Source organism: Pangasianodon hypophthalmus, chromosome 4 (assembly GCF_027358585.1).
Source record: "Pangasianodon hypophthalmus isolate fPanHyp1 chromosome 4, fPanHyp1.pri, whole genome shotgun sequence".
Lineage (NCBI taxonomy): Eukaryota > Metazoa > Chordata > Actinopteri > Siluriformes > Pangasiidae > Pangasianodon > Pangasianodon hypophthalmus.
In genome coordinates, this window is record NC_069713.1 from 27,564,382 (window position 1) to 27,576,226 (window position 11,845).

General features: G+C 33.9%; 1 protein-coding gene across 1 annotated transcript; it reads left to right on the forward strand.

Annotated features, from left to right (window-relative positions):
* The first annotated feature begins 4,365 nt into the window (after positions 1 to 4,365).
* On the forward strand, positions 4,366 to 7,142 carry gadd45bb (growth arrest and DNA-damage-inducible, beta b). The gene is made up of 4 exons (XM_026937081.3): positions 4,366 to 4,472; positions 5,215 to 5,316; positions 5,550 to 5,775; positions 6,439 to 7,142. Exons 1-4 carry the CDS (start codon positions 4,429 to 4,431, stop codon positions 6,541 to 6,543), a joined length of 477 nt encoding a protein of 158 aa, XP_026792882.2. The 5' UTR covers positions 4,366 to 4,428; the 3' UTR covers positions 6,544 to 7,142.
* Positions 7,143 to 11,845: the final 4,703 nt, after the last annotated feature.

Consider the following 11,845-nt stretch of genomic DNA (forward strand, 5'->3'; position numbering starts at 1 on the left):
TAAATTACAAATCACAGAACATGATCTACAGTTTAAAAAAAAGGGACATGAGGTAGATTTGACATTTAGCCAAACTGCACAGTATTTCTTACAGGAAGTGAATATTTCTTAAAGAACATGCAGTAATTATAGTGTATATCACAGTGACATCAGAGCATAAAGCTTTCTTTAGCTTAAAGTGTAATGTTTTAAAGAGAGACAGGAGGCATTAACCTGAGCATGACACTTTTCCTGTTCAATATTGACAGTGGTGTGATTGGGGACAGGGGCAGATGATGAAGGTTAGAGGTGTTCGGTGATGCTTTGGTGACTCAGACTTCAGGATGTGGACACGTCTGGAGGTGAAAATGGGGGGTTCTATGGCCCTATAAACACACACCGTTTCCTAATTTTCAGTGATGCGTTACATCTGATCTCACAGCAGTATGCTCCAGGAACCTCTGCATTTTCATATATATTGATTATATTAATAACATTATATTAATATTTTATATTACTTAATTCAGTTCAATTTTATTTATTTATGTACACTGTCACAGAGCAACTTTACAGAAATCCAGATTTAGAATTAGTTGAGGAAAAACCTCCTGATACAATATGAGGAAGAAACTTTGAGAGGAACCAAACTCAAAAGTGGCCATATCTTCATCATCCTCACCTCACACTGAATAGTGCGATTATAAATCTTTTCAATCACTGTACTGTATAATCAAATACTGATAATTGTGCTATAGCATGATTAGAGTTTTAACTTTAAGTTTATTGTATCAAACTGAAGTTATCAACTGTTCACTGATTGAGACTTGAGTGTAAACTGTTCTTAACAATTGCACTCTTTAGGCTATCTAAGAAAGAAGCACTGAAAAATGATTGTAAGCTGTTTTTGATGAGTATTTGATGAGTGCAATCTTTAGGGTATCCATGTGGCATGATCCACAGCAGCAGCAGCAGCAGCGAGTGATCCTCAAATGATTCTTAAGTCAATTTTTAACAAATTGGTGCCATGACCCGGATGGCACCCTAACACCTCTCTGAAGAGTTATGCCGTTATTGCTACGTCATTATTTACAAACCAAGAGAAAAGTTGGCTGTGTTCTTTTCCTTATAAGATAGAAGAGGCTCTAGAGTACCAGAGGGACAGTGATGTTGGACTGTTATGGCCTTAAGAAGCACAAAAATGTAATACACAATGATGAAAAAGCAACAAAAAGTTAAATACAATACAACACTATGAAACTTTATAATAATAAATTCATCTCTAACACAATTATAATGTGTGTGCATAACCAGTGATGCAATATATCACATTACATCGATTTTGTAATCAGAAGAGATGTGGAGGAAACACACTTAAAGGCAGATCAGCAGCTGCTTTTGTGATTTCTAATTCTGTAATTAATTCTGTAATTCTTGACTCTATTCATATCATGTTTCCTTCAAATATCAGAACAACATAAAAGTTGTAACCCTTTAACCAAAAAACCTATTAAACCTGCAATTCTCTTGTCTGCCCTTTTCTGTAACTTGTACTTTTCTCCCCAAGGAGAAAAGTTATTTAGCTGTATAAAATAAAGTATGAAATAAAATATAATAGTGTATAACATACACTGAGATGCTTTACAGGACATTACTGTCTATATCTGTATAAAAAATTTACAGCTATGATAATTAGCAGGCTAGCTTGCAAGCTAGCAGGCACTGAGGTACATATATTAGTGGCAGGAAATCAAAATACCAAAAATTAGCATCATTACCATTAATAATTTCACACATATTTTAACAAACTACTCTACTTAATCACTTGACAATATTAGCTACCTAGTAAGAGTAATGCTAATCCTGTTTCCATCTTGCTAACATTAGCTAGCACTCTAGCAGCCCTGTGGTTTAGATAAACAAAAGAAGAGACAGTTAACTGAGCTTTAGAAATAATCCTTGTCTATAATTTTATTTTTTAGATCATTTTTATATTTGTATTTGTTCTGGTGAAAGTTTAAAAGAAAGTCGTCGAAACTGACTGTTAGTTCAGAGCTTTGTTTATCAGATTAACATCAGAGCAGTGAGGTGAGAACAATTCATCACTAATTCAACTTAATCCTGTAATTAATGATCAATACAGCATTGTTCTGCTCAAAGCTTCATCTGGAGAAAAATAACTGCTTTCAGATAAAATATTTTATATAAAAAAAAGACAGGTTGAAATTAAAATGAAAATAAACTCACTGTTTCTTTACAAAGCATCAAAAGTCAGTTTATTTTCAGTGATATGTTACGTCTGATCTCACTGTTGCATTTTTTATCAGTAACTGATAAGATTTTTATCAGCAACTGTGTTAAAATCTCACTAGATAATTTAGAATTTCTTAAACTATAAATAAATCCATCCATCCATCCATCCATCCATACATACATAAAAGTGCTCATGAGGGGGTTCACAGTGATTTTTTTTATTTACGCAGGCTACATATCATACATATTATACCCCTGCTGTAATGATGATGATGATGATGTAAGCAGGCTGTAATGAATAATAAACATTAATTACTACATTAATATAAAAGATTATATAAAATATACAAGAAAAGATGAAGAGCATGGAGATGATGATGATGATGATGATGATGAAGAGGATGGAGATGATGATGATGAAGAGAATGGAGATGATGATGATGGTGAAGAGGATGGACATGATGATGAAGAGGATGGAGATTATGATGAAGAGGATGGAGATTATGATGAAGAGGATGGGGAGGATGATGATGATGATGAAGAGGATGGAGATGATGATGATGAACAGAATGGAGATGATAATGAAGAGCATGAAGATGATGATAAAGAGGATGGAAATGATGATAAAGTGGATGGAGATGATGATGAAGAGCATGGACATGATGATAAATTGGATGGAGATGATGATGATGAAGAGGATGGAGATGATGATGAAGAGAATAGAGATGCTGATGAAGAGGATGGAGATGATGATGATGAAGAGGATGGAGATGATGATGAAGAGAATAGAGATGCTGATGAAGAGGATGGAGATGATGATGATGATGAAGAGGATGGAGATGCTGATGAAGAGAATGGAGAAGATGATGATGAAGAGGATGTTTGAACTAAGAGAATGTGAGTCAGTAAAGATTTATGCAAAAACTTTGAGAATTAAAATGCAGAGATGCAACACTTATTCATGCAGCTCAAAGTAACAAATATTTACTAATATTTATTGTTCATTATTGTGTAGTTCATAAACCACACAAAAAAAGTATGAAATAATTTTCAACTTTTTTAATCTGTAATATTGAACATTCGTTTGAAAGCAAAATGGAGGACTATGACACTGTGTACAGCATGAAAATCCAAAATCCCATGAAAAACTGTGTGTAGGCAGAATTTTTTCTCTAAGTGTGTCAGAGTAACACAAATCATTTTCACTCCTGTGGCCACCCATACATTTTTTTCAGTGTAAGCATGTTACATCTCACACACACACACACACACCCACACACACACACACACACCTAACTCTGTCACACTGATTAGCTTATTACTCACATCTTTATCAGATGATTAGCACTCATTTACATTTTACATGATTACACTCATTTAGCACTAACAGATTTAACACATAAATATTCTCATTAAAGGCTTGGATTTATGTGTTAAGAATATTTAAGCTTTAAATGTATACTACAATAATAAAATAATACGAACATACATATTAATTACTCAAGATTCAAGAACTTTATTATGAACAACTTTATTATGAACAAACTCCAAGTGTGTGGATTCTTCCCACAGATCCTGCAGTAGAAATATAAAGGATACATAATAACAAAAGAAAAATTATAATGATATAAGTATTAAATTAAAATATATGAATTATAAGAATATTAATATATAATTTAAAAATAATAATTCTTCTTTTTTTATCACACATTTCAGCCCAAGCTACTTTGCAAGACTGAACTATTTCTTTAAAAAAACATGTCATGTTTGGGATTATGGACACTCTGTCATTATGTTTTTAAAGTTAATATTAGCATCTTTTTCCATCTAGTGTAATATTTACTGATTTTAGCGATCATATCATATTGTTTAATAATTACTATTATTTTATTATTTCAGTTCACTCTAAATATCTTTAATATTTAATGAGATCTTTAACCCTGAGCTGATTAATGTCTGATCATAAAGACACTTTTAATATGAAATCTGCATGTATGATTTAATTTAATCATGATTAAGTGGAAACACACACACACACATACATTAAGGTGAAGTTGGTTTCGGTGGTAGTTTCGCCCCGCCCACTGCTGCAGGTATAAGAGAGCGACAGACAGCTGTGAGAGACAGACAGCTGTGAGAAGAACACACTTTGGATTTATTAATTCTGTAAACTCGACTGGATTTTATTTGTTTATTATTATGACTCTCGGGGAGATTTGGAGCTGCAGCTGCTCTGACAAACAGTAAGTTGATATTTATACAATTACATTTCTATAATAATACTCTATATTATAACAACTTCAACCCTAATCACTATATATATATATATATATATATATATATATATATATATATATATATATATATATATATATATATATATATATATATATATATATGGGTTTTTCAAAATTTATCAACATAATTTATTTGCATGTAAATATCTAATTTTCAATTAATCTCATTATTTTTTTAATATAGTTACAATAACTATATTAACTAAATTATTATTTTTAAATGGAATACTGTATGTGAAAAAAAGTATGTTATTTATAGATAATTTTTTTAAAGATTATTTATTTTTAAATTCAGAATATTTTTTTTCACAAAAATTTAAAGGATTTATTAAACTGATAAATCAATGATAAAAATTAAAATTATAAATAGTCAAATATAGTTATAATAATGAGTCACTTTAACTATAATAACTTTGAACTTTGAATTTAGCAGTTTGTGTTTATGCCTCTGTGTATTTTCACTGTAGGGTAAAAGTTTTTGTAAACACATATGCCATAGTTTTCTAAAAATTTGTAAATTAACACTTAATGTCAGTTATATTTTTGACATTATTATTATTATTATTATTATTATTATTATTATTGAGTAAAATTCATTTCTAAATATTTCAGTTTTACGGTAAGAGTGAAAAATATGTGTTAGTGTTAAAACTCAACCTTGTGTGTGTGTGTGTGTGTGTGTGTGTAGGACAGAAGGTGTGGCTGATGCTCTGTTGGAGTTGCTCTCAGCGGCGAGGCGTCAGGAATGTGTCACACTCGGAGTTTACGAAGCTGCACAACTGCTGAATGTGTGAGTTTCATCACCGCAACAACCACTTACACACAGTAGTACACACATTTAAACACACTCTAACACACACTAACACACACACTAATACACACGTTAACATACACACTAACACACACTAAAACACACCCATCATGACACACTAACATTAACATACATCACACACAACATACACTATCACTAATATACACCCAACACTAATATCGTGAGTGTGTGTGTGTATGTGTGTTCTGCAGGGATCCAGACAGTGTGGTTCTGTGTGTTCTAGCAGCTGATGAGGAACACGAGCATGACGTCGCTCTGCAGATCCACTTCACGCTCCTGCAAGCGTTCTGTCGCGAGATCCACATCGACGTACTGCGTGTCAGCGGAATGAGACGTCTGGCCGAGACGCTGGGAGAACCACCCACCTCTGAAGGCCATGCCCATGAGCCCAAAGACTTACACTGCGTCCTGGTTACGGTGAGCTAATGCTAATGCTAATGTGGACATCACACTGATGTGTGGTTCAAATGTGCTGCAAAATGCAGCTACAAGGTCTTGTATCAGTAATGGACGTTTATGAGTGCGAATTAGCATCAAGCTAACTTCAAACATATAAGACTTGTTATATTCATTAACCACTTAGCTCCAATGCTAAGACTATAAAAAGTCTCAGATGATGAATTATTTGTGGTAAACATTCTTAGCACTTTTAGCTAGCTAATGCTAAGGCTTTCACTAGCAGTCAGTATTGTCAGCTAGCTAACTTAGCTAAGTCGCTGAGACAATCATAACTGGGAGACGCCCACTTCCAACTCTGTTCTGAACTGCGCAGTTGTGAAATGGGCGTGGTTGAGGTGAAGCTAGAGGATTTAATGGTTTCTCCAGCATTGTAAATGTAATTAAATTAAAATCAACCCAGAGTTGTGTCCATTGGGATATTTTAATCTACGCTAATCTATAGCCTGGTTACTAGCATTTTAGCTAATGCTGCAATGTGAAACTATTGATTGAGACGAATACCAGTAAAATGTTTAATTTCACTGAGAAACCAAGAGCTGAAGTAAAAATCAGTGTGTGAAAGCTAACTTGCCCTTTAATCGCTAACTCTTGATAGCTAATCTGTGGTGTGTATTTGTCCAGAACCCGCAGGTTGAACACAGGAAATTGAGTGAAGTGGGTCGGTTTTGCCGAGAGAACCTCTGCAGGAACCAGTGGCTTCCTCACCTCAGCCTTCACGAGCGCTGAGGAGCGACTGAACACCGAACACGAGGAATTAACGCCACGCTGAAGACGTCAGATCTGGAGAGTGTGTAAGGACGGAACAATCTGCACACGAGCACTGTGGACGACGGAAAAACATTTGTGTGATATTATTTTGCCCTCTAGGAGGCGCTGCGACTGCTACAGAAAAACAGTGCGTACTTTACCATTTTGTATAAAAAAAGCACGGGTTTGTTCGGGTGTTTACGGTGGTCATGCTACTCCTCTATTTACCGTAATGCCACGTGCTAACCGAAATTAGCATTATAGCTTATAAGTAGCAAACAGAGAAAAAAATCAACGACTGCTTATAAATTAAATGATGAGGTTTGTACACTAAAGTACGGCAACACTTCTGGGACAAAGACTAAACTCTAAACTACTGCAACAGACGTGCCGGAGAATTAAGTTTCAGCTACGTTAACATCTATATCAATGCTGCGTTACAGAATCAACTTTTTTCTCATCGCAGAGATTTTATTTTCGGTCATATTGACCATCACACTGTAAAATATTTTTCTTATTTATAAACATGCTAACGATTATGCTGAATGTTAAATAAATGTTTAAAGGTATGAAACAAACACTGTGTGTGTTTATTCTTTTAACAATATTATAGAACATAACTCCAAACAGGAGGGACTTTTTGTAAAAATGGGAGGAGCATAACTCCAAACAGGAGGGACTTTTTAAAAATGGGAGGAGCATAACTCCAAACAGGAGGGACTTTTTTCTTATTGATCTAATTCAAATAGTGACAGATGTGACTCTTAATGATACTTTAAGTCATGCTGTTGGATGTGAATGATGTATGCGTGTTTTTTTTATTTTATAAAGAATTCATAAACATTGATTTTTTCCACTGTGCATTTAAATATTAGTGTTCTCTTTCTAGACATAAAGTAGAATTGTTAAAAGAGAAATTCAAGCACACTTTAGAATAAATTTAATAATAAAATAAATAAATATTATATACACAAAATGAAATTGTCCAGATCGACGCCTCAGTACATGTTTCCATCCTCTGATTTGTGTACTTACATATCTACGTTAACAAAATGAGCAAAATTAATGTTGCTTTCAACAAGAAACAAAAAATTTAAATTGGTCGCTCAGCTTTTAAAACCCAGAAGGGATTCTATATTTGCTTCTTTCTTTTTACTAGTGTTAATTTTTTGGTCGTACAGTAGACCAGTGACCGTATATATATGACTGGAAATTCACTCCTATTGTGTGTTTTAGAAGCCTTTTTTTTTTGGTGGAAATGGGAGTCGCCATCTTGTGAAAACTGGAGCCAGAGCATGCACAGTAGATACGGCTGGTTGGACAGTGAGTCCGCCTCTTGCCCCGCCCACACTCTGGCTGCGTCCCAAATCGCGTACTGTGACAGTACATACTGCATTGGATTCAGTACCTACTGCTCGGCCGTTGATACAGTACGTATTGATCAGTATATGTGTTTAGTATGAATACATTCCAATACATGTGACCTACGATGTCATAGAAACCGCAAAAACTTAAAGAGTCCACCAGATTAGAGCAACTGTTTAATACCTATAGCACTTACACTTGAAAAGAACCAATGCATGCCTTCCACCATTTGTGATTCTGATAGTTCTTCCATGCCAGTCCTGTTGCCTTATGGGATAGCGCAGTGTCCATTGCTTCCATACTGCTGAATCTCGGCAGATCAGCAGGTCATCTGGGTATTTCTCACCTTCTGTTTTATGAATACTGAGAATTCAGACATACTGTACTACTCCTTTGGTGTACTGCTTTCGCCTACAGTATAGTAGGGTAGTAGGGACACAGCCTATGCTTATTCATCCTGGGACTCCATGAGACTCAACTGTCATGTCCAAAACTGTCAATCACCTCATCACCCACACCCTTTTATTTATCATCAAATAACTCCTATAAAAAACATATTTATCATTAGAAAAATATTGGGGGAGATTATGAGGTCAACTGAACATGTGAAAATGACAGAACACTGTTTCCGAAAATCATTTGCGGGGATGTAACTTAAAATGGCAGTTTGGGTCTTTTCCCATTCACTAACATGGGAATGGGCGTGGCTAAAATCTGTACTGCAGCCAGCCACTGGAGGGCTGCAGAGATGTTTTCGCTTCATTTAAACCCCAGTTAAGACTTCTACTAAATAAGTCAATTTGTGAACTACACAACTTTGTTTCTAAAAGATGAAAGGCAAATTTCCACAGCGCTAGCTTCAATTAGTCAATTCTCGAAAGCATCAGGTGTTACACTGACCATTAATAAATGAGAAATTCTTGCTTTGCATAATCAACAAGCTCGCTTAATTGATAACATAAAGGTTAAACCTGAAGTCAAATATCTGGGCATTACGGTTACCCGAAACAAACAAATAAGTGAAAAAGAGAACATTCAGAGAAGTATTGATAAATGTAAAATAATATTCAATTCGTGGCTATAAAGGGATATAACAATTTTCAGCAGAGTTTTACTATCCAAGATGGAGAGTATATCAAGAGCTATTTACCTGGCCTTTTCATTAAAAATTTCAGACAACATGATCAAATTTCAACTTTATCTGGAAGGATAAATGCCATTCCATCAGGAAAGCTGACATGATTAAGAGTACTGAGCAGGGTGGCATGAATGTCAAGGATTTGTCTGTGATGAATGGTGTACTAAAATTGAAGTAGCTGAACTCCTTTATTCATCATAAAGACTCCTTTTGGTTTAGCATCCCTAATGCAATTGTTCAAAAAATGGGTGGAATTGATTTTCTATTGTGTTGAGACTATGATTTATACAAACTACCTGTAAAATTATACAACTTTCATCAGCAGGTTCTTCTGTACTGGAACTTCATATTTAAACATTAATTTACACCACATAATACACTCCTGTGGCCCTGTGGAACAACAGGTATATTCTCAGTAATCAAAAATCTTTGTTTTAAGGGACCTGGATGGAAAAAGGAATATGGGCAATAACACATTTGATGGATAACTTCGGTAATTTATTGTATTCAGAGACTTTTGTGATACATTTAATCTTCAGTGCCCAATTAGAGAATACAACAGAGTGATAAAGGCCATCCCAGCACCCCTCAAAACGATGATTCAGCAGTTTGTAGTGTACTCTAACACTCGATCAGCAATGACACCACTCCGTACGGAAGGTATAAATTTAAGTAGCAAACAGTTCACAAATAAGTTTATCAGAAATGTGTTATCCAAGCATTATTACCCTGGTCAACTGAAAAGAAAATATGTTCTTCAAGATTTCAGTGAAGAAGAGGCAAAAATATATATATATAAGGAAACCATATTCATCCTACCCGATCCTTCCTAAAGCCAAAGAAGTGACATGTAAAATCTAAATTTTCTTGACTTTGCTTCTTTAAACAATACATTTAAGATAAATCGGTTGAGGTTCTTGAATGATTCTGAATCCATATGGAACATTATTCCCAATTTTGTTTTTTCTAAAGTTGGCAGTCTCCCTTTTCTGATGGTATGCAACTATAATATCTCTAAATTGCCCATCAAATTATCACCATACGCAGGTGCTTTTGGCCTGGCACTTAATTTACAAACACAGTTTTAGTCCCCACAGGTATTACATTTGGAATAACCAAGATATTCGATACAAAAATAAATCTTTTTTTTCCAGATTGGTTTAACAATAATATTCTTTTGGTTTCTCAGCTCATAAACTCAAATGGTTATTTGTTTTCTTATTCTGAATTCCTAACTAATTACTGTATTCCTGTCACCCCAGGAGACTTTGCCATAGTGATGGACGCTATCCCCAGCTGATTCTTTACCCTTTTTTATTTCATGTACACATCCCTGTGAAACCGCAATAGGGAAGACTTGCTTTTTATCCAGTCCCTCTCTCAGGAATAGGAAGATTAGGCAACTCTTTCAGAAAGATATAATTACTGTCCCTTCTCTGATATCCTATTGGAATAATTTATTTGAAGATATCCCTTGGAAGAAAGTGTGGTCTTTACCCAACAAATATTTAATCACTAATAAGGCTAAAGAGGTGTCTTTTAAGATGCTACACCGATTTTACCCTGTCAATCTTTATGTTAAAAAAATCTTACCTGAGATCGATCCTCTCTGCTCCTTTTGTGGAGTGGAAGATCAATCTGTCCCTCACCTTTTTTTTGAGATTGTGTACATGTAGCTCTTTTTTGTCTGTTTGTTCATGCTTCTCTCTTGGACAATTTTTCTTTGGTGTTTAAAGATGTCTTATTTGGAATCCATATCTATAATAAGAATCTAAAAGATCAATATTTTCTAATAAATCTATATATATTTCTAGCTAGGTTTTTTTATACATAAGTGCAAATTTTTGTCTATTAATCTTCTATTTAGTATATTTTGCAAAGACTTGAAATGTTATTTGGATACCATCTCTACTTCCAGCAATGTCAAAGCTTTAAAATCTTCTATGTTGTGTACTAAGTATAATATTTATGCTCTTTTATATTGTTTTTTTTCCCCTAAATTTTATTTCATTTATTATAATTTTTTATTATTCCTTTTTTATCTCCAAGTTAATTTATTTTAAATTTTATATTACCCCTGGCTGAATGTTTTTTTTTTTTTTGTACATTCAATTAAAAAAATAAATTAAAATCTTGAATGACATTTATCCATCCAGTTATTTTTTTTCATGAAAGATTTAACTGGGAGAACAACTCATGTGGATTTTGTGAGAAAGAAATAGAAACTGTAGAACATATTTTCTTCCAGTGTGAATTTGTACATGAATTTTGGCTTCCATTTCAAAGTTGGTTACAATCTAAAGATACATCGCTACAACCTTTGAATGTGATCTCAACTAAGTTAGAGTATTTAATGAATGATAAGAACCTAAATTTTTTTGTAAACAACCTGATTCTTTTAGGTAAACACTTTATTCTTAGATGTAAATATTTAAAGGTTAAGCCACATTTCAACAGATGGAAAAATAACCTGAAGCTATTTGCAAAATCTCTCCAATGCATGACAGATAGAAATGCTCTGAAACTTCTCTCTGCTTTAGACTTGTTTTTGCTACTAGAATAAGACCCTAACTCTCCTTTTATTTTTATTTTTATTTATTTATTTATTTATTCATTTATTTATTTATTGTTTCCCTAAATGCTGTGTCAACACTAAAAGCATATGTATGATTGTTGAGTTATGCCATAAATGTTTGCACTTGAATTTTGTTCAATTAAAAAAAAAAAAAGTTAAGACGTCCACTCGTACATACAGTACAGTCGCTGTGTAATGCACGC